The following is a 26,545-nucleotide window of genomic DNA, read 5'->3' as shown; positions in this document are numbered from 1 at the left end:
GTGACTCCTCTACGCTTATTGAATTTTCTTCCTTCTATTTCTTTCTCTGCAATTCCTCTGAGAAAATTCGCCCACAAAATAATCAGTATTCTATCCCCGGCGTCAAATCTTGTGCACGCACCTGAAGGATATAAGCCTTTTGCTATATTGTCTAAGCAATTCTTATGCCAGGTGGGCATAATTAATAATGCTTCATCCTTTTAGGAAAGCAGCTTGTGTAGAACTTTGGCAAGCCGGCTAGCCATACTCATGGACATAACTTTGTAATAAACGTTGCAACATGCAATAGGTCTATAATTCTCAACCCCTTGTGCATTGCTCACTTTAGGCACTAGCACAATTTTTGTGTGAGTTTCAGCAGTGAACTTGAGGCAAAGAATTATAACATCACTGTCAATAAGTGATTATTATTAGTTTCCCATGACTGTTTAAAGAAGCAAGAAGAATAGCCATCCGGTCCTAGGATTTGTTCCTACATAGATCTTCAGTTTGTTGTTAATTTATTTTTGGTCTAGCAGCAACAGCTTGTTCATTCAGTGTGCAGTCTGATTCTGTTCCCAGCAAGTTCTACAGAAAGCCACAAATTCTTCAGTAACCTCTTGTTGAGAGCACATGTGATCACCATCTACTTTGTAAATGGAAACCACTTGGTTTCGTATCCCATTTTACTTGAACAGGTCATGAAAAATCATCGTGCATCTATCACTGCTTTTTAGGAATCAGTTTTTTTACCTATTGTTGATATAGCATTCTTTCTGCTTCTCCCAGCATATAGGCTTTCCTTCTCAATTCCACCGTGGTATCCCTCAGTCGTGTTTTTCCAGGTTGTACATGAAATTGCATCTGCAACTCTTGGGAGTTCCTGGATGCAACTTTTGCTCAGGCTGAGATGCGGCCCTAATGCTCCCTCCCTATTTAGTAGTTTAAAAGGTCCCTTTAAAGTCATTAATTTTTTACACAAGCTGAAGTGTTCAGTCCCTTCATTGCTGTATCCATGCCTCCTTTTACCTAATTTTAGAAATTTGAATGTTTAGTCCACGTGTTGAAGAATCAGAAAGGAGTATGTCTTCGTGTCTCCAGCTGAAAGAGAGTATACATAGTGAATGGTCAGATAGACAACCCGGTGGTAAAAAGTTCGCGTGCCAAAAGAATTCTGCTCATAGCCATGGTGGATTGCTCAACACTTTTAGTTTGAACCAAATTAACAATATCGTTCATCCATGTATAAGTGTATCCCGTATATGGCATATCTCCATTTTTTTTTGTTTTAAAATATCCTAAGTTTGTTTGACCTTTCTAACACACAAAATAAGAGAAGATTTCTTTACTTATCACTTCTTGGAGATACTAAGTATAGAACTAAGAACGAGAGAAATTTATTTGGAAGAAATTTGTTGCATTATCCTTGTCTCATTTCCCTTTATACCTCCTACACTTTTCTAAGATCTAACTAAAATAAATGAGCCATTAAGTTTTACATTGCATGAGAAATAGGGTACCAAGAATATAGTTTGCTTTTATGAAGTCTATATACTGTTATTTTGCATAAGTAACTATGATTTCCTTTGCCACTACATGGATAATAAGCAACTTCAGTATTAGTTGACAGAAGTGGAGTTTTATGAACGTTTCGATTTCAGGTGCAGGATAGGTGGAAGCATCTCGAGCAAAGGGACAAGCATTGCAGAATTCCTGATCGAGAACAGTGAGTGCCTTTGCGTAGGCGTTCAGAAGAAGGGGCAAAATGGTGGCTATCTCCTCAACACTAGGACTCACAAAAATTTCTGGCTTCTTGCTTAGATTTAGTGGACGTGTAGTAACTCCATTCTTAATGCCTTACATGGGAGACGAACGATTTGCTTATTCTGAGGGATCGTATGGCCATTCGCAAAGCAAGAAGCAGTTGTTATTCGCAGGCAAGGAACAGGAAACCAATCACTTGAGCTGTAATTTAACCATGCACAGTGCCAATGTATCTTATAAACATATTTCCCCCTTTTTCTTTAATATATAAGGCATTACTGTAAGCTTGAGATAATATTGTAGACCATTTGGTGATCTGTCGGAGTAATCAGACATAGCTTACGGATGTTCAGGGTACCATTGTAGATGAGAACTGACATTTTCTGTGTTTTCAAGATGCAAGTTGGTACTTTTTTTTTTGTTAATCCAGCTATCAGTTATTCACATGGCTAATCCTAGAAGTGATCGGTCCAGCTCTATAAAAGTTTATCATCGACTACCAAAGTAAATATAGGAAACATAGATAGCTCCTAAATATGGGAAGCACATAGGAAACATAGATGACTCCTAAATATGGGAAGCACAGTTGTATTCTCACGGAGAGCCTAACATCATAGTGATTTGAACACCGTGGATGTATGATATCCCTATGCGAGATTCAAATTAGCGGTCCGAGCATTTGGATTTGTCGACATCTATCCACTCTAGCAATGGTCCACTAATGGCTCTCGATGAATCCTCGCTTTCCGATCGCCTGGAAGTGGTTGAGTACCTGGAATCTGTTAATGTGGGTGTTGTCCTGATCCATTTCACAATGACTCTTACTAATGTGGCGATGGCATCCGGAAGCTTAGATATGTTCTAAGTGCCTGGACTTCGGGGCTGGAATGGTTAACGTTTGGACTTGACCATTTTTTTCTTTAGTCGTCTGGGTGATTGTCTAGTCGCCCGGAATAGAGCTCATCCCAACTTAATTCCGTTCTTCTCTTTGAGCAGTCTTCCTTCTTTCTTCTCATCCCTCTGATACATCATGTGAGCCTTCGTCCCATCGGAGTACTCTTCTGCATCTTTTTGTCTTTCATATGCATTAAGTCTGTCGGCTTCTTTCTGTGTCGTCCTTCATGACCGCTTGCGTCTTTTGCCGTCTCGGATGCTTTTGTATTTCCATAATCTCTGCCTACTTAGACACACAAATTAAATTCATAAAATCTAATTTAATTCAGTTGAACTCATATCACAACGGGCATAGCTCAACCAATTGGGATATTAAATATTAAATTTATCTCCAAACTCTAAATATTAAATATTAAATTTGACCCTCTCGAGTTATACATTCATGCATTCTTTTCCTCTAACTCAATATATCTCTCTTTGAACACATAAAAAATTTAGGATTAATTTTTTTTCAAAATTTTTTTAAATATCAGAAAAAAAATATGATTAATTTTCCAGGAATTTAGTGCATTGTTTGCTAACATAGAAAAAAGTTTGCAGTGAAAATTCATTTGAAATAATTTTTTATGTATCATAAATCAAATCGAACTTAAAAAAAATTATAGAAATTTTTTGTTTAACCAAAAAATTTGAAATTTTTTCTAAGTATGAGAAATCAGTAAATACATTGTCAGAAAAATAAATTTTGTTAAAAATTCAATTTCAGAAATTTTCTATTTTTCATAAATGTGATTTTGCATAGAAAAATATTTAAAATTTTCTAAATTGGCAAAAATTTCAAAATTTTACTTAACAACATAATACTGTTATTCTTTTACAGAAAAATTGTTTCTAAAAAAATTCTAATAGAAGATATACTAATCAAAATTTTGTTCTTTTATTTTACCACAAGCAATTTTAATAATTGGCATTTTAAAAAATAATAGATAAAATAAATTTTTAACCCTTCAAAATTGATTTTGAAAATAATTTTTTTCCTACTAGATTTATCATGTATTTGGTAGGAATTGAAAATCTTGACATCTTTTTGTAAGTACTCTGGGTTAGTTTTGATATGATCAATTGAGTTAAGTTAGTGTTGGGTCCGAGAAGTAGCTAGAGGGGGGGGATGAATAGCTCGTCGCGTGCTAGGTGCTCGTCGTTGCTTGTTTCTTCAAGTGATGCGCAGCGGAAATACAAAGAAACAATATACAACAATGCTAACAAATGGATTTACTTGGTATCCACCTCACAAGAGGTGACTAGTCCAAGGATCCACGCACACACACACACCTCCACTAATAAACACTCCTTTTCGGTAACTACCGAAGGCGGAGAAGCCCTACAAGACTCTCAATACAAGTAGAAGAAAGGGTAGTAAAGAATAAGCAAAAGCTTACAAGAGATCCAGTAAAAACCCTAACCCTAATTTTGTTCTTCTTGCTTTTGATCCGCCTCTTGACTTGGAAGAGCTTCCAAGAACCTTCAAGAAATGGCGATCTGGAGCTTAGAGAGAGCTGTGGAGTTGCTGTCGAGGATCTAAGATGAATCGGTGAAGGTCTCTTGAAGGAAACACTCGTTTGCAGCTAAATACGACGCCAACGGTCGGATCCCGATCGATTGGAACGCTCCCAATCGATCAGGGAGGCTTTGGATCGATCAACCGATCGATCCAGAGAGTCTCTGTGCTTTCTGGAATAGCCTGGATCGATCGGCTGATCGATCCAAGGCTTATCGCGCACAAACAGCAGCTCCCAATCGATCCACTGATCGATTGGGACCTCTGGATCGATCCACTGATCGATCCAGAGGGGTTCTGTTCGCGGGGACTCACCCGATCGATCGGCCGATCGATTGGGCATGATCCAATCGATCGGCTGATCGATCCAGATCTGCTGGATCAATCGGCTGATCAATCCAGATCTTGATTTTTGCCCAAAACCAAGTCCAAAGCCTCCCTAAACCAACATCTAGTCAACCATGACTTGTTGGTACATAAAACCTAGCTTCCGGTCACCCTTGACCAGTTAGGACTCTTTTCACCAAGTGTCTGATCAATCCCTTTGACTCACTTGGACTTTTCTCCTCTTACCAAGTATCCAGTCAATCTCTTTGACCTACTTGGACTTTTCTTCCTCGTGCCAAGTATCTGGTCAATCCCTTTGACCTACTTGGACTTTCACCAGATGTCTGGTCAACCTTGACCCATCTAGATTTCCCCGTGCCTGGCTTCACTCACCAGGACTTCCCTTCTGCCTAGCTTCACTCACTAGGACTTCTCTTCTACCTGACTTCACTCACCAGGTCTTTCACCTAGCTTCACTCACTAGGATTTTCCTCTGCCTGGATTCACTCACCAGGACTTCCCTTCTGCCTAACTTCACTCACTAGGACTTCTCTTCTGCCTGGCTTCACTCACCAGGTTTTTCACCTAGCTTTACTCACTAGGATTTTCCTCTGCCTGACTTCACTCACCAGGACTTTCCAGTCAGGTATCTGGTCAACCTTGACCTACTTGACTCTTCTTCAACCAACCTGATCAGACCCTGATCAGAGGGGAATTGCACCAAATAATCTCCCCAAATGAACAACTGCACTTGCACTTGTCCATATCATCAAAGTCTTGTATTGTCAAACATCGAAACCTAAACCAAGACTCAAGCTTGGTCAACCAGGTCAACTTTGACCTGAGGGATATTGCACCAACAATCTCCCCCTTTTTGATGTTTGACGATACCTCACTTAAGTTAGGCTAATTCCCATAACCTCAACTTCCTTCATGCTACTAGGTAATGAATGCGTAAGTTAAACCCTACATTCTCCCACTAAGAAGGCAAACTCCCTCTTAGATAATGAAGGTCTAACTTAAACCCTACATTCTCCCCCTATTGGCACACATCACAAACATTCTCCATCTTTGGGTACACAACAAAACAAACTCTCCCCCTGAAGAGTTACTCACCGTTGTTCACAACTTCACTCGTTGTGATCAACCCGATAATGAAAATCCCATACCTTTCATTTATCCTTAACCCTACATTCTCCCCCAATGTAGACAAATGCTCAACCTTGAGCATTTACAACTTAAACAATGAAGATATCCACTCTCCATTGTAATCCAATGCTCAACCTTGAGCATCTTTCACTAAGGAAGGTTAACCACCTTCCACGGTGTATGAAATTTAGTTTTCATATCCTTAAAGAGTAACTCCCCCTAAAGACATGGTCGTGACTTCTGTCATTGCACCAACAATGACTTGGAATCCTTAAACCTTTAGGAAACCCAATTTAGAAGTTTTGAGGTTCAAAAATTTAATAATGAAATCAAACCTCAACCTAACTTCTACCTAGTCTCCCTTAACCAATTCATCCTTGTTTTCAACCTGAAGACACCCTTTTCATGTATACAAATGTATTTTGAGGGGTTAGGAATGGTTTTCTCGACTAAACCTGGTTTGGAATGCTGAAATCAGGCTTTCCCAGCCAAAATCAGCTTCCTCAATCGATTGGAGTTGGGTCCCAATCGATTGAACTGCTTTGAATCGATCCACTGATCGATTCAGCCAGTCTGGATCGATCGACTGATCGATCCAGCGAGCTTCTGCTCGCGAGGATGGCCTTCTCAATCGATCGGCTGATCGATTGAGGCACTCCAATCGATCCACTGATCGATTGGAGACCTGAAATTGCTGAAATTCAATTTCAGCCAATTTCAGAAACTCCTAGAAAATTCTACAAAATTCTAAAAATCGTGAAAATTTGTGTAGACATTATTTAGGTCATATATTATCATGGAAAAATAGTTTTATAAGAAAATACTTCATATTTTCCAAGATTGGCATAAACTTGAAAACTTGCAAAAACCTTAGTGTTTTCTTCCAAGTTTATGCTTAACTTTTCAATAGTGATTACTATCAAAAGATATCCTTCACCAAGGTTTTCAAAAAGCATTTTAAAAATATTTTAAAAACCAATATCCCACCATGTTCCTTGGGCTTAATGCACATGACTTGTACATTAGCTTTCCCAATGATGGGAACACACATAACTATGTGATTTGATGAACTTAAAACTCAAAAGAATGCACTAAATCAACATCTTGAGTTTTGTTCATCATCCTAACATCTCACTTGTATCTACTGTGCACTAAAACACATACAAGTCACCTTATAGGTCTTTGTGAGATGTAGATTTTGGTTTTGCCCTAATCTAGGGATCATGCATCTCTATCTAGGCATTTTGAGTGGCAAACATCCACCAAGGATGTTACTTGTTTATATCACCTGTTGATAAATGCCATTTATCCTTAATTTTAAGGAAATAAACATAATGCATGATAATGTTATGACATACATCAAAAAGAAATAATTTTCAAAGGAAAATTTCCTATAACTACATGATGTATGTATGTCATGACATGGTATTTTTGTGTTTTTCATCATAAGGTACGAATGCAAAAATAATCATGATGTCATGGCATATAGTGAGCAAACAATCATGACAAGGTTTAGCATAGATAAAATACCTAGACTACCTATCTAAGTGTCCTTAAACCTTAGCTAACTTAAAATCTAACCTAGATTGCCCTCTAAACGCTCCACAAAAATGGCAAAATCTAAATTGACATTTTTAATTATCTTGACAAAATTTATGCCGATTGAAACTAAGCATATTCCTCAAGTGTTGGCATATTTCATTTTTCCACAAGAGTAGCACTAAGAAAATACCAAAATCGCAACTTGGTATTTCCTTATGTTTTCCCAATATGTGTCATTTTTAAAATAAAATCAATACTTCTCAAGTTTTGGCACATTTTACTCTTTCAAAGAGTAAATCATAAATTCATTTCATTTCCAAAGGTTAATAATAACCTTGAAAATGCTCCTTGAGTGTCAAACTTATCATGATTGGGTTAACTACCCTTCCACTTATAGTTGACACTCTCTAACCCATCTATGGGGTAGAGAAGATGCTCCTAGGAACCCAAAACCTATTGGTGCTCCTTGGATGCTCTAGGTATTCACTAGGGATAACTTCCCTAGATACCTTCCTAATGACCTTGTTTAGCTTCTTAGAAGCCTTGGTCACTTTTTCTAGGTCAACCCTAGGGATTGCTTCCCTTGTGACCTTGTTAGTGACTTTCTTAGACTTCTTAGAAGTCTTAGTCACATTTATTGCAAAAATACTCTTAGGAATAACCTTCCTAGTATTTTTGACTTGACCACTAGACCTAGGGTTGGTTCCATAATTATATGGAACCCTATGGTAAGAGGGCACATCCTTCTTAGCCTTGGGTTTGTATTCCAAACCTCTATGGCCATTAGATGACCTTTGTGCTCCTAGACCTAGGCTATGCTCATTTTGCCCTTTTAGGATATTTTCTATCCTTTTTAGGGTCTTTTCCATTTTATCAAGCCTTGACCTCAAGACTTGATTTTCTATCATTAAATCCTTAGATTTTGATTTTTCATTACACCCATGAGCATTTTTGTTTCTAGGCTTATAACTATGGTCCTTAGTGTGATTGCCTAGATTTTTATCTACCTTCCTAATCCTAGGTGTGGTAGTCTTAGCATGATAAGCTACATGATTTTCTTTAATTTTATCATACCTCCTATTTTCATGGTAAATAGCATTAAAATGATATAAACTTGAATTAGCATGCTTTTTACCATTATGCAAGGGAATAGGCTCAATGAAAATTACCTTTCTTTTTACCTTAGAGGCTCCCCCTTGAATTGACCTTCCTCCTTGAGCCTTGACCATCTTCTTCCCCTTGGGGCATTGACTTCGGTAATGCCCCTTTTGATTGCAAGAGAAGCATATAATATGCTCCTTGCTCTTCTTTGTATTGGGGATGGTCTCCTTGGGCTTCACCTTGCCCTTTTGTGCCACTTGGCCTTTCTTCTTGGCCAATTTAGGGCATTTATTTTTGTAATGCCCATGTTCCCTACATTCAAAGCATATGATATGATTTTTATCATTAATTTAAATGTTTATACCTTTGCTTGTAGAGGTGGCATCTTCTCCTTTTGATCCGGAGGTAGAAGCTTCCTCTTGATCCGAAGATATTCCTCCATTCAATTTTGCTTGACTTGTGGAGGTGGAAGCTTCTTCATCCTCATCTTCTCTTGAACCGGATGTGGAGGATTCTTCTTGCTCTTGATCTGGTGTCAATGAAGATTGCTCCCCCTCAATCCTAGAGGTGGAGGCTTCACCTTCTTCTTCATCCTCTTGTACATGAAACAAGGAATATGCTCCTTCCTTGCTCTTTTGATTGCACTCCTTTGAGGATGAAGCTTCTTGGACTTCCTCTTCTTCGGAAGTTGAGCATCTCTCAACTTCGGAGTCCTCCTCTTGATCTCGCTCCAATGAGTCGCCCTCTTTGGATTCCTCTTGATTCGGTACAGTGGAGGGTTCTTCATGGATTGTTGCCAATTTTCTCCAAAGCTCCTTGGCATCGTTGAATTCTCCGATTTGAGCCAAAATGTGGCTAGGCAATAAGTTGACTAAAAGCTTGGTCACTTTATCATTTGCCTCGCTCATTTGAATTTGCTCCGAGCTCCATTTGCTTTTCTTGAGAAGCTTGCCCTTAGAGTTTGTTGGAGCTTTGAAGCCTTCCATTAGAGCAAACCATTGCTCTATCTCCATCATAAGAAAATTTTCGATTCTTGATTTCCAAGAATCGAAGCTTGTGGATGTGTATGGTGGAGCCACCCTTGTGTTAAATCCAAGTCCATCTTGGAATTGCATCTTGAAGTTGAGCTTCTTAAATTCTTCAACTTTGATGAATTTGCTCCAACTTCTTCGCCCTCTAGCTTTGCTTGTTTTGTTTGCCCCTTCCGGCGATGATTCCGGTGAAGAGCGACCTTGCTCTGATACCACTTGTTGGGTCCAAAAAGTAGCTAGAGGGGGGGGTGAATAGCTCATCGCGTGCTAGGTGCTCGTCGTTGCTTGTTTCTTCAAGTGATGCGTAGCGGAAATACAATGAAACAATATACAACAATGCTAACAAATGGATTTACTTGGTATCCACCTCACAAGAGGTGACTAGTCCAAGGATCCACGCACACACACACACACCTCCACTAATAAACACTCATTTTCGGTAACTACCGAAGGCGGAGAAGCCCTACAAGACTCTCAATACAAGTAGAAGAAAGGGTAGTAAAGAATAAGCAAAAGCTTACAAGAGATGCAGTAAAAACCCTAACCCTAGTTTTCTTCTTCTTGCTTTTGATCCGCCTCTTGACTTGGAAGAGCTTCCAAGAACCTTCAAGAAATGGCGATCTGGAGCTTAGAGAGAGCTGTGGAGTTGCTGTCGAGGATCTAAGATGAATCGGTGAAGGTCTCTTGAAGGAAACACTCGTCTGCAGCTAAATACGACGCCAACGGTCGGATCCCGATCGATTGGAACGCTCCCAATCGATCAGGGAGGCTTTGGATCGATCAACCGATCGATCCAGAGAGTCTCTGTGCTTTCTGGAATAGCCTGGATTGATCGGCTGATCGATCCAAGGCTTATCGCGCACAAACAGCAGCTCCCAATCGATCCACTGATCGATTGGAACCTCTGGATCGATCCACTGATCGATCCAGAGGGGTTATGTTCGCGGGGACTCACCCGATCGATCGGCCAATCGATTGGGCATGATCCAATCGATCGGCTGATCGATCCAGGTCTGCTGGATCGATCCACTGATCGATCCAGATCTGCTGGATCAATCGGCTGATCAATCCAGATCTGTTGGATCAATCGGCTGATCAATCCAGATCTTGATTTTTGCCCAAAACCAAGTCCAAAGCCTCCCTAAACCAACATCTAGTCAACCATGACTTGTTGGTACATAAAACCTAGCTTCCGGTCACCCTTGACCAGTTAGGACTCTTTTCACCAAGTGTCTGATCAATCCCTTTGACTCACTTGGACTTTTCTCCTCTTACCAAGTATCCAGTCAATCTCTTTGACCTACTTGGACTTTTCTTCCTCGTGCCAAGTATCCGGTCAATCCCTTTGACCTACTTGGACTTTCACTAGATGTCTGGTCAACCTTGACCCATCTAGATTTCCCCGTGCCTGGCTTCACTCACCAGGACTTCCCTTCTGCCTAGCTTCACTCACTAGGACTTCTCTTCTACCTGACTTCACTCACCAGGTCTTTCACCTAGCTTCACTCACTAGGATTTTCGTCTGCCTGGCTTCACTCACCAGGACTTCCCTTCTGCCTAGCTTCACTCACTAGGATTTTCGTCTGCCTGGCTTCACTCACCAGGACTTCCCTTCTGCCTAGCTTCACTCACTAGGACTTTTCTTCTGCCTGGCTTCACTCACTAGGTTTTTCACCTAGCTTCACTCACTAAGATTTTCCTCTGCCTGGCTTCACTCACCAGGACTTTCCAGTCAGGTATCTGGTCAACCTTGACCTACTTGACTCTTCTTCAACCAACCTGATCAGACCCTGATCAGAGGGGAATTGCACCAAACAATCTCCCCAAATGAACAACTGCACCTGTACTTGTCCATATCATCAAAGTCTTGTATTGTCAAACATCGAAATCCAAACCAAGACTCAAGCTTGGTCAACCAGGTCAACTTTGACCTGAGGGATATTGCACCAACAATCTCCCCCTTTTTGATGTTTGACAATACCTCACTTAAGTTAGGCTAATTCCCATAGCCTCAACTTCCTTCATGCCACTAGGTAATGAATGCGTAAGTTAAACCCTACATTCTCCCACTAAGAAGGCAAACTCCCTTTTAGATAATGAAGGTCTAACTTAAACCCTACATTAACCTGCACTTGTCCATATCATCAAAGTCTTGTATTGTCAAACATCGAAACTCAAACCAAGACTCAAGCTTGGTCAACCAGGTCAACCTTGACCTGAGGGATATTGCACCAACAGTTAGGTCATGTAATATTTTGATATCTTATGTCTAGGTGTGCAGGAGCTTAGGAATATTAGAAGTCGAGCGGAAGACACAGCGAGCGAAAAGGGTGGCAAGGAAAACAGGTCAATGACCTTGGTGCATCCAAGTTACGAAAAAGTACATCGGTAGATGAGAAGAACGCGCGCGGAGGGTTTGAGGGATGAGAACCCAGGGAGGAAGCATATTCGAGGAGAAGATCAGAGTTGATTTGAATGAACTCAACTCCAGATGACTGGAGCTTCACCCAAATGATTGGAGTTGTTTATTCTCGGATGAACAGTGCTCGAAACGACCTGGAGCCCTTTTGGAGGTGCCCTTGTGCCTCACTTGGAGGTGCCCTCGCACCTCATTTAGAGGCGCCCTGGCGCCTCTCTTGGAGGCCCCCTGGAATTTCCATAGATGTGCCTCCAATGAACAATAGCTGTTGGCTGACCTTTGAGAAGTGGATAAAGTTCTATCTACTTAGAGGCACCCTGGATGGCTTTAGAGGCGCCTCCAAGCAATAGTAACTTAGTCCAGGAGGTTATAAAAAACCCCTTGGAGCTAGGAATTATAGAACAACAATTGTTTTGATTTCAATTCTAATTCCTGAGCTTTCTAAGTGTGTAAGAAGCTACTTCACCTTCAACGAGGGAGCATTTTTAGTAAGATTTTCAACTGCCTTGAATTAACACCATCTAGGTTATAATCAAGTAATTTTTTTCGAGTCTTTTTACCTTTTAGTCATATCTTTTATGTTAATTATTTGGTTTTTCTAATATTGTGTCATTGCTTAGTTCAAATAGCAAGAGATTTTTCTAACTTAATTTTCAGGGCTATTCACCCCTCCCCCCTCTAGTCGACCTCACCAGGACCTACAAGTGATATCAAAGTTAGGACACTTTAGAAGGGCTAATCGTCAACTGAAACAATAAAATGATGGTCGGATCGAGCATTCACCCATCAAAGTTCGAGGGAGAGTTCCCGCTATGGAAGTGTTGTACGGAAGCATTTTTTAAGACTGATTTTGAAATCCTTCTAACTATTAAATGTGTTTTTGAAGACCTAAGGACAAGGATGACAAAGAAATGGAGGAGTTCCTATGTACCAAAAAGCAGCAGATGGACTTCGTGGGCAACGATAAAGTAAAGTTCCATCTGCTGAGCGCTCTACCGCCATAAGAAGTTAATCAGATCAGAGCTTCGGAGGCTAAGCTAGCGAAATGGGACTTACTCCGGAATCAAATAACAATCCTCTAGATGGAAAAGGGTGAAATGGTGGCTCATCTACATGCGAAAATCAAGGGACTGATCGCTAGAGTCAACAACCTCAGAGAAATGGTAATGAAGCGGGATTCAATAAGGTATACTCTAAATGCATTCTCGAGAACACCTGAATGAGCGTCAATAATAGATGCCTACTACATTTCCAAGGATCTCAAAGCAAGTAGATAAGAAAATTTGTTTTCTACTTTTAAATTACATGAGTCTAGATGTTCAGGCATAAGAAAGGGCAAGGAGCCGAACAACAACATCTCCCTGAACACAAGGAAGATCGAACTAGATTCAGAGTTGTCCCTCGATGTGGATCAAGAAACATATATGGTAAGTAAGTTCAAAAAGTTCTTTAAATCTAACAAGCTTAATAAGATGCAGGACAAGAAAAAACCACGAGGTAACAGAAAAATCAGATACTATAATTGTGACGAAGAGGGGCATTTAAGGGATAACTGCCCAAGATTGAAAAATAAAGGGTCAAACAAGTCCAAAAACAAAAACCTCAAGGCCACATGGGATGAAATATCGTCACCTGAGTTCAAAAAGAAGAATACATCGGACTAGCACTGATAGCTAGTCACGAAGAATCAAATGAAAAAATAACTAGGGTTGTAAACAAGCCGAGCCGAGCCAACATAAATTGACTTTCGAACTAACAAAGTTTAAAAGTTTACCTTTCTTAACACACCTGTATGATCTTTATTCTTACAGAAAAAATAAATGGATTCCTATTTAATACGCTCCTTATGGCCATGAATTCTAAAACAAACAAGAACTCGAACATATGACAACAAAAACTATAAGGATCTTGTTACATACAAAATAAATACATAAATTGAAATTTGTGAAGAACCTGAATGCAACGGAATTTCCATTATTCTTCATGTAGTATTCGTGATCAGGCGATCCCTACAGAAGAAAGAGAGCAAGGGGGGCTGGTCTTCCAGAGGAATTTAGGTGTCAGCGTCAAAATCTCTACATCTGTTATCAACCTATCATTAATCATGGAGAGGGTTAAAGAGTTCTACACATATAAAACTTCCACGTCCAATAATACAAACTCAATAACTATTAATTAGATCACAAACAAGTTTGTTTCTTAATGGCATGAATCCACATGTTAACAAATTGCATGTGAACTCACCAAAAAGAAGATAAAATCCAACACCCTTCTATAATAACATTTATTATGGCCACATAGTGTTGGCCTGAGAACTGGTTGACAGAGACGTTGGGGACAAGCGATCACTTTTTTCCACCATTTATCATGGCCACAAAAGCTAAAATTCAGGTGTGATTTTTGTGTAACATAGCCAAAACTTACATAGGGAAGCTTCATATGATTGGCCAACAACTACTTTTTGAACTTATTCTTTAGTCTAAATTCTTCTTTAATTGACTCAAATTCAAATCAAAGAGTCATTGTGTGTCTCTTATCTGAAGTTTTGTCAGCTCAGATCTTGTTGAGTGAACTTAACTTCATGTTCGATCAACTCAAGCCAACAAAGAGCATTTTATTCGTGAGGAAAGAGTTTGTAGTTGACTTAATAATAGAGTCAATTGGATCTTTCCTTACTCATCTTTACTTATACCTTCATAAGATTAACTATGGAATCAAGCTTGAACATCAACTATAACCTAAAACCCATGTCCCTAAGTTGAAGGCTCTCTCTATAATCCAAGTTTACACTTTATTAAAACACATAAACATTGAAATCACATTACTAATTGTCTATCATGACTTCACCTGCTTTCCAAGATTTTATATATATCAATAGAACTTCTTTCCCAAAAGCAACACTCCCAAGTCTTCCACATGCTTAAAGGTAGTGCCATCAAGACTTTCTTTGCTTGCCCAAAAGTCATGCTTCTAGGTCTTCCACCGCCCAAAGGTCACACTGTTGGTTATTATCTATTTTTGGTGGGTTTAATTGTAAGTTGTACATATAAGTATAAACTGAACTCATTAAAGTGATCTAACTTAGATTTATTGGGTTTCGGTTATTGGATGTAGATTTTGTATGTGTAGAACTTATAGTCTCCCATCTATTATCATCTATGTGCTGATAATATATGTCCACTATATATAGGGTTGGTCCCAAGGATTTAGGGTTTAATCTTGACAGAGCTTTTGGTTCCTCATTGACCTAAAGCTTTTCGGTGTTGTTACCCCTAAGCTCTTTGGAAGACCTTCCTTTTCTTTCCACTGCATCTTCTTCTATAGAGATTATTTTTGGACGACGCTAAAGATAAGGATGACTCTTCAATCAAATTCCTTGTCATATTTGTTTATGCTTTATTTTCTTATGTCATGTTTAATTGATGAAACTAGATATTCGTATTCTTGTATTTTCTAGATGTGAGTTCTTTATGTTTTAGAATTCATGCGGCTTAAGTTTTTTACAAGAACTAACACACACACATCTCATCTAAGACTTCCTCCATTCTCCCAAAACCCTTGCTTCTAGAACTTCAACTGTTAAATGTCCTATACCATCCTTCAACAACATCTTGTGTGCAAGTTGCCAAGTCCCTACAAACTCAATGAACACATATATAAAATAAATCTTACTTAAGTTCAAGTCATCCCACATCATAAATCATCCATCACTAAAATTGTGATATTATTTAAATCTTTTATTACAACCTACCAATTAATAATAATAGAATAGTTTCAATAATCATTGTGTAATTGCATAATAGTGATTCTATTACAATTTGATTGTCTAAAGGCATTAACACTAACAAAAATGGCAATGCAGTGATGCAAGCGTTTGACTTACAAATTCGACAAACAACAAAATCAATTGATAGAGAGTAGAATAATTCATAGGGTGAGGGTGTTTTGAGGCGAGGACAAGAGAAGGAGAAAGATCATGTGGAGTATCGAGGGGACCATAAGACGAGGAGCATCAAAGTGTGACTGAGCCGAGGAAGCGAATTATGTAGGCGAAGGCGTAAAGGATGGAATAAGGAGAAGCTACACACTAGGTGCATCTGAGGGATAAGTAGCCTAACAGGAGGTAACTTTAAAGTGAAAGTAAAACTCTTAATGAATTGTATTTTGAAAAATTGTACCTAAGCAAGGGTATAATCTCTACATAAATGAATATGATCTTAGAAGTGGTTAGAATCATTGTACCGGTCGACAAATATTTAAATACTAGTTGATTGAAGGTTGAGTCATGGACTCAACGTCTAACAAAAGTGATTTCTATTTGTGGTTATCTTGTCTATTCTACTACTGATGGACCTTATGAAATTTTAAACCCTGAATAAGGAGTTTTGGAGTATAGACCAACTCGTGGTTTGGTTCAATCGATTGATAATAAGCAATCAATATGAAGCTGAGTCCATTGAACAATCGACTAGAGCCAATTACACACAAACATAATATTTATGTTCATGATTGAGTCGGCTATGACTCAACTGATGACAAATTCCAGAGCTAGCATTGAAGGAACTACTCTTAAAGTAAAAAACAGTTAAATTTGCTGACGATAATAGTTGAAAAGTCAACTATGTTCAGTTGATAGTAAAGCTAAATAAATTGAAAGAATTCTATAAAAGAAGGGTTTGATGGAAGATCAATTACGAATATTTCTAGCCATGTCTGACTCTTCTTGTACTAATATGTGAGTTTCCTTGTGACCTTTATGTAATTCATTCAATTGAATTGTAAGAGATTTTTCTACCTCTAATATTAATTGAGAAGGACAAAAGTAGTGATTGTTTGAGAATGATCCACGTGTTTGAGAATGATCCACGATCATCAATAGCTGTGGATTAGCCTGGGCTATTGAACCATGTTACATCTCTCTTTTCATTTCTTTCTATTTTGATTGCTCTGACCTTGCTAACTAATTACGAAGAATCTTTTAAGCTATAACTTAATGGCATTTGTTATTCATCCCATCTAGGCTGGCGGTTCTAATATAAAATTTGTCATCTAATTAAATTAACGGTAAATTAGAAAAAAAATCCTCAATGGTAATCGTAATTTTGCATGCAATCCTCATGCCTAAAAAACTTTGTTTCCACTCCCTGCATGCAAAGTATTACTTGTTTCAACTTCCTCATGCAAATATTGATACCTAAATTGCCCCTCAGATTTTTTAGGTACAAAAAGTCCAAAATTGAGTACAAAAAGTCTGAAAACGAGTATAATTCTTCTTAAAGTCAGTACTTTATATTAAAAATCGAGTATATTTTCTATCAAAATTATCCCTCTTATTTTTTAGGTATAAAAAGTCTAAAAATAAGTATAATTCTTGTTAAATTCAGCACTTTACACTATAATCCAGTACTCTATACTAGGATCGAGTATATTTTCTATTGAAATTAATCCATATTTTTTCGGTACAAAAAGTCAAAAATTGAGTACAAAAAATCCAAAAATGAGTATAATTCTTCTTAAAATCAGTACTTTATATTAAAAATCGAGTATATTTTCTATTAAATTCAGCACATTAAACTAAAACGAGTATATTTTGAGGTGAAAAAAAGAATCGTACTCAATTTAATAGAAAATATACTAGATTCTAATTTAATATACTGAATTTAAGAGGATTTATACTGATTTTTGGACTTTTTGTACCTAAAAATATCATGGGCAATTAGGTAAATATGTTTGACTGGGGAGTGAAAAGGAAATTTTTCATGGATGGGGACTGCATGTAAAGTTGAGTTTACCAATGGGGAGTGCATACAAAGTTACCCTTAAATTAATTCAACTTGGTTCACCCCTATTTTAGTTATAGAACTTCCGATTTAAATGTGATGCAAGTCCAATTTCCCTCCCATAACTTGTAAGTGGTTCGCGGGGAATAGGCCTGTGTTCAGTTCTTTGCTAATGTAATCTCTGATTAGGAATACAACACAACGTAACACGAGAATGATGGACGGGTTGAACGGTTGGCTGTCCTCGTTACACGACACACACCCCTCCTCCTCTCTTTCCTATCCCATCCCACCTCACACGCCACTGCTCGTCTTCTCCAATCTCTCCATTTCCTCATCCTTTCTCCACTCCTCCTATTCTCTAACATGGTGTCTGCCATGCATTCTGCACTTGTTTCTTCTCCAAACTTCACCAAATGTCCCAAGAACCAACTATCCCACCAAGGTTCTGCTTTACTGCTTCGATTATTAACACATGATTGTCTACGAAGAGCCTGCTCTCCTGCATGCTCTTGATTTTTTAGACTTAATTAGCAATGCCTTTTGTAGCTTCCCCTGCTGTCGCTGGACCAAAGCTTCAAACTGCTATCTCTGGTGCATCTTTGCGGTTTCCACCTCCACCGCCCACAGCTCGACGGGCGAGATGGAATCGCCACAATTCTCACTTTTCCAGGATGTCAGTGCTGATGATGGTGAAGCCGGCAATCCAATTCATACAGGGAACGGATGAGCAAACAATACCAGATGTGAGGCTCACCCAATCAAGGGACGGTACGAATGGGGTTGCCATCTTTTCCTTCGAGCAGCCCTCTGTTTTCGACTCCTCCAGCGAGCTGGGAGACATCACCGGCTTCTATATGATCGATGAGGAAGGCGTGCTGCAGTCTGTGGACGTGAGTGCCAAGTTTGTGAATGGGAAGCCTGCGAGAATCGAAGCCAAATACGTGATGAGGACTCCGAGGGATTGGGACAGGTTCATGAGGTTCATGGAGAGGTACTCTCAGGCAAATGGCTTGCAGTTTGTCAAAAACAAGTAATTGTAACCCCAATGTCGATTGCCTTCTCCTCGGAGGCATTGCAATATGTCGTTTGTGTTCTCCGTTGCAGATTTTTCATAGAGCATTTGGATGATCCAACAAATTAAATTGTCTTTCCACAAACCAAATAGCTTGTTGACTTAAATCTAATCGATTCATAGACCATAGTCTTGGTCAAAGAATATCCAAAGAGTGAAATAGTAGGGCCAGAACTCGCTAACGTAATTCTATTTGTAAAGATATTTCTGATTGAAATGGGTACTATGATTGACTGAACGAACGCACAAGCTTTTTTTCCCTACTATTGAAATCCAACAATTATATTTTCGGTAATATTTACAGGGCGGACGTGAAGTTTTCGAATGCACAAAAGACGCCAAAAGACGTATCTAATTCTTATTTTTATCCCTCTATCAACCATTGTCTTTTTCTTTTCATGTATCGTCTTTTCTCTCTTCTCTTTCATGATTTACTCTCTTTTAATCATGTGAGATAGTTGTAGGAGACTGTTAGAATGATGAATTTCATCTTCGGTAGAATTTTCTCTTCTCTTTACTCTCCAATTAAATTAAAGTAAAGTAAATTTTAATTTACACTTTAACTGATAATCCTCTAAATATTTTTTTAAAATTTTAACGCTAGAAGGTTAATAAAAAAAATAATAAAAATATTTCTCTATTTTTTTAATATCTAATTATAAACGAATAATAAAGTAAAATAAAATTAATAATGAAAACTTATTTTATTAATAAAAATAATTTTTGAAAATGAAATATAAAATCGCTTTGGAGCTTAACACACCGGCACCGTTGTGGTATTAATTTTTAAAAATCAGCACCATAGTTTAACGCACTAATACCATTATTACTGTTGAGGTGCTAGTTTTTTAAAATAGTAAAGAATAACATATTTGAACTCCGAAGTACTACAGAAATTCACAAGAGTTGAAATGAGTCCAATCAAAACTGTTTAAGTTCATCAATGAGAACCCCATTGATGAACCTAAGAGATTTAAATTTTTGAATAGTTGATATATGTAATGGAAGAGGATAGTGTAGTGAAGATATTTATGGTACTCACATCTAATTCTAACATCCTTACACTAAGTTATGTACATGTCAATTGCCTTAAAATCATAAATTTTGAAAAACTTTTGATTACTGTTGTTAATAACTTCAAATTTGATATCTCTAGACACAAATAGACTCTAGGGCATTTTAGAAATATGTAGCATTTAGAATGGCTATGATTAAAGCTATATAGGTCCATCATTGGTTTTGACTGAAATTCATTTATGGACCTAGGAGATTTGCATTTATGAAAAGTTGGCATGTAAGGGAAGATGATAGTGCAGTAAAGGTATTTATAATGTTCATGTTTGGTCTAACATCTCTACAGTAAGTTATGTATATGTGTCAATTGTCTATTTCCGGAGGTTATAACTTTTGATTCGGGTATCAGAACATAATATTCTACGCGTCAAATCAAAACTCGTTCAAAGATCTATATTTGTTATTTGGTGAAACTCATAACAATCTAGTTTTAAATCCAAAAAATATCATTTAAAGCATTTTCAGAGGATTCAAATAATTGTCATTGTTTTGACAATTCACACGTACATAACTTATCGTAGGGATGTCAGAACTAGTTATGGACACCATAAATACCTTCACTACACTACTCTCTTCGATTATATGCCAACTTTTTAGAAATTCAAATCCCCTAGGTCTATCAATTGGGTTTCGGTCAAAATCTATTGATAGACTTAGAGAGTTCTGATCGGACTCATTCCAAATGCTATAGGTTTCTGAAGTGTCTCAGAATATATATGTGCTTAGAGATATCATCTTGAAATCATTAACAGCAATGATCAGAAAGTTTGCAAACTATTTTGACTTTAAGGCAATTAGCACATACATATAACTTAGGGTTATCAGAACCAGACATGCACACCATAAATATCTTCACTGCACTACCCTTTCCATTACATGTCAACTTTTATAAATTCAAATCTCCTAGGTCCATCAATGAGTTTCAGTCAAAATCCATTGATAGGCCTAAAGAGTTTCGATTGGACCCATAACTCCTATAGGTTTCTGTAGTACTCCAGAGTTCAAATATATTATTCTTTATTATTTTTTAAAAAAAAATAAGCTCCACAACGGTATTAATAATTTTAGTGTGTTAAGTTGTGGTGCTACTTTTTAAAAATCAATAATTTTTTATTTTATTATTATTTTTATTAATAAAATCAGTTCTAGTTATTTATTTTATTCTATTTGTTTATTCATATTTAAAAATATATGTTTTTTATTTCTTTATTGTTTATTAACTTTCTTTTATATTTTTATATTTTTTATTAAAGTTTTAAAATTAAAAATAAATAAATTTGGATGTTTATTTATTAAACTTTAAATCAAAATTTAATTTAAGAGGATAGATGTATCATGAAAAGGAGAGAAGAAAGAAAAGAGAAAAAAGAGAAAAAAATCAACAGTTGACCTTGAAAAATGAAAATTAGGTGCGTCTTTTGGGAAGAATGAAACTTAGGTGTGCCTTTTGGGCATTAAAAAACTTCATGGGCACCCTTTGGGAAATTGTCATTCTATTTTGTTAATACAATCAATTAATTAGATAATTGAAGGTATCCCAATTTTTTTTAAATGAAAGGTGAATGTATATATATATAATAGAGGCTTACAATGATATCCTTAGGTAGCTACTGATGTATGATGAAGTGTCAAGGCTAAGTAGATGCCAAGGGACTTGTATACAAGTCGTGTAGGTAGCCTTTCATGGGCCAACATCCATAAGGTAAATGCATGGCTCGAATGTAAGAACTACTGCCACATTATTGGCGCCCATGGCTATTTCTGACTTGGGCCCTTGAAGAAGTCATATGTCTATCGTGTGCCCTTGCCTTGCCCACTAAACCATGTGGTTAGCCTCTGTATTGCCCCTTATGCAGATGTTGTTGCTGTTAGTATGGTATTTCAGATTTGCAATATCTTCTTTATTAGTGACGAGTTTACATGCTTGACCTACCACTCCCATACCCCATCCTGTTTAAGGTAAGTATGATGAACCCAATGTATCCATAGGGTATTTGTCTTTTCCTGGATGTGCTACAACACCTTTTCTAATAATGCAAGATTCTAGGCTTTCAAATCTCTAAAGCGTAGACCTCCTTCCTCCTTTGGTTTGAACAACTCTGACCATGAAATGGGGGATACTTTGTCCTCCACATGAAGCGTCAATAGGTGTTGTAGGTCTGGTCCATGATCCCACAAGGGAGTGGCAATATAGACATCCAAAAGTACTCAACTCCCTGCAATGCTAATGTAATAAGTTATGCTTTGCTTGCATGGGAAATGGTATTCCTCGACTAAGAGTGGATCGTCCTAATAAGGGAGTTCATAAGAAGTATATAATCTACTATCCTAAGCTTCGTAGAGGCTAAAGGTACCCCCAAGGTATTTGAAGGGCATGGCCCCCTTCTAGAAGCTTGTGATAGCTAGCAATTGAGCTTTGGTCTGAGCATCTACTCCAGTCATGTGTATACTGGACTTGTCTAGGTTGGTCGTGAGTCGTGTCATTTAACCAAACTATGTAAGGCATTCTACTAGAGTAGTGACTGAGGTAGTGTCCCCTCTAGATAGGAGTAGGAGATCATTGACATACACTAGGTGCACAATCCTCAAGGCAACACATTTGGGGTGGAAATGAAAGTCTGATCTCAGAGTGTGCTGATGCAATAACCATGTCATATACTTCATGTAGATGCTAAAGAGGTAAGGGGACATTTGATCCCCTTCATGGTGTCCTCTTCCACCTTTCAAGAAACCATAGATGTTGTCATGAATGCTCAAGGAAAAGAATGTGGTGATGATGCATTTTATAACTCATGCAAGGGAACTGGAGCCTTGTGAACACATCATGTACAAATTCAGTGCACAAAATAAAAGGCCCTATGTAAATACACTTTTAAGATGCATCTGGGTGACATTCTCTTCCTAGCATACTTTCTCATCAATTCTTGAGCGAGATGAATGTTATTTGTAATATATCACCCCTTGACAAATGCATATGTTGCTGGGTGGAGGAGATGATCTGCAACATTTACAAGTCGCTTTGCTAATAGCTTTACTATGATTTTGTAGAAGACTAAGCAGCAAGATATTGGCCTATAATCAAAAACCCTACTAGCATGTTTTGATTTCGGTATCAATTGTAGGATCACTTCAACATTAGAGGGGTATGAATTGCTTAATTGTCTTTTTCATCACTTCTATCATAGTTGTTAGTTTGCACAGTGGAATAACAAAAGTAAAAAAATAAGAACAAAATGATGACACCCGATTTGTTTACTTAGTTCACAATCCTTCAGGGTTAGTACATCTAAGGCTATGCACAAAGCAATTATCCACTAATGTCTTTCTCCTTTCCAGACTATTCCAAAGGCAGAGAAACTGTTACAAGTGATAAGGCAATTACAATACAAAATATAAATAGTAGTATAAGAAATAAGCATGTAAGTAAAAACAAACTTGTCATAGTCCGACTGGAAATCCTGCGTGTTGCGACACTCCTCCTGTCACTTCCAAGACCACACGAGTAGAGTTTGGAATACTTTATGAGCACTAGCATGAAGATGGATGATTAAAAGAGTTGATGGAAGACATGACCTCAACTTCCCTTTTATACAACTCGATCGGTACTTCTCCAGTCAACTGGACCTCCCTTTGGTTGCCTGGATCCCTGTCAATTCAGTTGTAAATTTGATCCTCTTCAAACTAAGTTTTGACCTCCCGGTTAACTGTAACACCCTCCAGTTTCCTGGAGCTCAGCTAAAATTTATCCGAGAACTGACTCACGTGAACCCAATAAAGTTCCCCTTGAGTCGACCGGAAGCTCTAGGGTCGACTAAACTTCAGGTCGCCTGGGAACTATTTGGGTCAACTGGAACCTTCAAGTCCCTCGAAACCTCCGGGTCGCTCGAAACCTTCAAGTTGCCTGAAAACTTCTAGGGTAAACTAGAACAATTTACCCTTCAAAACTTGATCCAGTTCTCCTGAACAGGCTTTGATCTCTCGAATCTTTGTCCGATTGCATCTTCTTACAACACAAACATGCAAGCAACACACAAAAATATGAAAACCTAATACTTGGTTTATCTAATTTATTAGGCTTATTTGTTTGGCGTTCACTCCTCCAAAACTTTTCCCTTTGCCAAGTGTTCAGCTCCTAGCTGACCCATCTTGGACTTAACCTAGTTCCCAACTAGGTTTGTCTAGTTTCCAACTAAGTCTGTCTAGTTCTCAACTAAGTCTTCCATCGCCTAACCCTGTTAGGACTTCAATTGCCTAACTAGGACTTCAATTGTCTATCATCGTTAGGATTCCCTCTACCTAGTTCTCTACTGCCTAGCTCCGCTAGAATTTTTCGTTGTCTGGTTCTTAACCAGGACTTTCCTTTTCCTAGTTCATTAGGGATTAGTAAAGTTGTTATTATCCCCTACATCTTGTAACGGTTTCTCTCCTTACCGAAAGTTTTCAGAAGGAGAATTTTAATGAATTGTCTATCTAAAATGGTCCAAGAGATCGTGGGCCTTGAAGTAACAGTATAGACTATGAACTAAGTAACTACCCGAGTCTTTCTTTCGTATTTGTTTTTCCGTTGTGTATATCTGTTTTGTTTTGTTAAAAAGAAAAGAAAATTTCAACGAACGATATTCACCCCCACCCCCAATTTCACGATCCGGTCCTATAAACCATTCCATGTTTTTTCTTAGGTATTCCTTTCTCAAGTTTCTAAACTTGAGCCAAGTTTCCTACTTGATCATTGCAAGTAGAGGATGAGGAAGTCTCCCTCTTAAGGTCTTTGAGTTCCTTAGAAGTGACTTGACCTTCTCCTCAAGTCAAATCATTTGTTAAGCGTGCTGCAATTTCATATAACTTATCTAATTCAGGGTTAGTTACCTCATCATTACTGGAAGCTTCTGTGTTGCTAGTTGGATCATCCTCGTCGTTGGATGAGTCTCCTTCTAGATCTCTGGTTGTATCTTTCGTCCCGTGATCATAGGCCATGAAGGCCATGTGTATAGTTTTCTGGCATAGCTCCTCTTCGTTTGAAGACTCTGAGAATGATTAGTCCAGGTAACTTGGGGCGCCTTTGTTTTCTTGGGCTTTTCTTCAGTTTGTTCAACTCTAAACACTTTGACTTGTAGTGACCATTCATGTTATATTCAAAGCATGTTATATTCAACTTCGACTTTGTCATACCTTTTGTTCGGCTTATCTTATTTGGTTCCCATAACATCTTCTTCATGTCCTCTTACTGAAACTTTGTTTTTTCGCATCATTCTCTTTGTGAAATTTGCTATTTTATTGTTCAGGGTCTCTTCCTCCTCACTTTCAGTCTGGTGTTCTGATTCAGAAGTGACCTTCTCCTTCTTGGTTTTCACTTTTCCTACAATCAAAATCAAAGTTATATCCTTGACTTTTGGCTCAAGGTAAGCTTATTCATATAATTAAAAAATTATAAAATAATTCATCTAACTTAACTATGAATAAATCCCTAGATAGCTTGTAGGCATTATAATAGAAGACCATAAGGTGGACTAGGGAAATACCTCAAGGGCATACCTGATTAAGTTGTGATTTTCTATCTATTCTTTGATTGCGTCAAACCATTGAGTATCTCCTTGAATCATCTATGAAGTTGGCTCATGGTCTCACCACCTTTATTACTACATTTCTACAATTGACTCATTACTAAATCTAGTTTAGCAATATGTGAATCACTTGTACCTTCATGGAGTTTGATGAGTTTGTCCCTAGTTCCTTTATGTTCATGAAGGGTGTCAAACCACATTGCAATGTATAGATGGCTTTAGCATTGGCCTGTGCTTTATTCCTGATATCATTTATCTACTTTATTGACTCAGTAGATCCCCAAACTCCTCTTCAAGCATGTTGAATCCTTCTTTGATTATGAACCACATGTTAATGTCTATCATGAGATAGTATTTCATCTTTGCCTTTGAGTAAGTAAAGTTGTTATTGTTAAAGAACGAGAGTCATGTTGTATTGTAGCCTTCTTGCATAGCCATACCTATATAAATTCTCTGAATCAAACACTTTCCAAATACCTTGATAAGTGAGTCAGCTTTTCAAAGTACTAAGATTAGTTGGAACAATAACAAAAAAAAAATATTTGCAAAAAAATTGAACAAAGCCGAGATAAGAAGTCAAAAAAATTATTAGATTGAAACCTATTTTGAAAAAAAAACAACGTTGTGAAAGAAAAAAACTAGTTGAGAAAGGAACATTAAAGTACTGTTTGCTTGATTAATGCTAGAAGAGGTGAATAAATTTTTTTTTTTTTTTTAATTTCAAAAAATAGATCAAAGTTTTCAAAATGTTGATTGAAATACACAGCAAAAAACATTATTGTAGAAATACTTTTAGAAAATCATTTCAGTTTAACTTAAGAGTTTAAAAATGACTTTTTCAAACAACTTGCTGAATAATAATACAATAATGGAATGATGAGATAAGAAAAGCGTATAGAGATTTGATGTGATTTGAAACTCCCACGCTGCTGCTCTTCAAGTCAAACAACTTTGATGTGAATGCCGAATCACTCCTCAGAAATCAATATATTTTCTTCTTTTAGAAATCTTCAAAGGTCAAGAAATCTTTATAAAACAACTTTGAGTCAAACAACTTCAAGTCCCCTTTTAGAATTTTTGTTGGTCTAGTCAAACAACTTTGATTCCCCTTTTATATTTGTTAATCCATATTCATGACTACTCCGACGTTTTCGATAAATCAAATTCTAAACACATCATCAATCAACTCGTCCTGAACAGCTTATCCTTTAATTGATACTTTTGTTGACGTTATCATCGATCTTCGACTACGTTTCCTTTGAACCGAATTTGTTGTTAACTACCCTAAGTC

At 37.7% G+C, this 26,545-nt stretch overlaps 2 protein-coding genes across 2 annotated transcripts in view; both read left to right on the top strand.

The window, feature by feature from the left end:
• The window catches only part of LOC122003932, a 39,974-nt gene extending 37,787 nt beyond the window's left edge, over nucleotides 1-2,187 (top strand). Inside the window, exon 2 of the mRNA XM_042558897.1 lies at nucleotides 1,641-2,187. Within this exon, the coding sequence (XP_042414831.1) occupies nucleotides 1,641-1,800 (160 nt within the window). The 3' untranslated portion in view covers nucleotides 1,801-2,187. The remainder of the gene's footprint in view (nucleotides 1-1,640) is intronic.
• Nucleotides 2,188-17,839: 15,652 nt separating this feature from the next.
• Nucleotides 17,840-18,857, top strand: LOC122003930 (photosystem II reaction center PSB28 protein, chloroplastic-like). Its single transcript, XM_042558896.1, has 2 exons — nucleotides 17,840-17,989; nucleotides 18,094-18,857. The coding sequence occupies exons 1-2, from the start codon at nucleotides 17,911-17,913 to the stop codon at nucleotides 18,579-18,581; spliced, it is 567 nt and encodes a 188-aa protein (XP_042414830.1). The 5' UTR covers nucleotides 17,840-17,910; the 3' UTR covers nucleotides 18,582-18,857.
• Nucleotides 18,858-26,545: the final 7,688 nt, after the last annotated feature.

This window comes from Zingiber officinale, chromosome 7B (assembly GCF_018446385.1).
Source record: "Zingiber officinale cultivar Zhangliang chromosome 7B, Zo_v1.1, whole genome shotgun sequence".
In the NCBI taxonomy this organism is placed as follows: domain Eukaryota; kingdom Viridiplantae; phylum Streptophyta; class Magnoliopsida; order Zingiberales; family Zingiberaceae; genus Zingiber; species Zingiber officinale.
This window is presented reverse-complemented; position numbering and strand designations above follow the sequence as displayed.

What these genes read in the sequence shown, in the direction of transcription:
- LOC122003930 (XM_042558896.1), top strand. Translation starts at nt 17,911, where the DNA reads ATGGTGTCTGCCATGCATTCTGCACTTGTTTCTTCTCCAAACTTCACC. An exon ending in GAACCAACTATCCCACCAAG is followed by an intron (nt 17,990 to 18,093) that starts GTTCTGCTTTAC and finishes TGCCTTTTGTAG; the next exon opens with CTTCCCCTGCTGTCGCTGGA.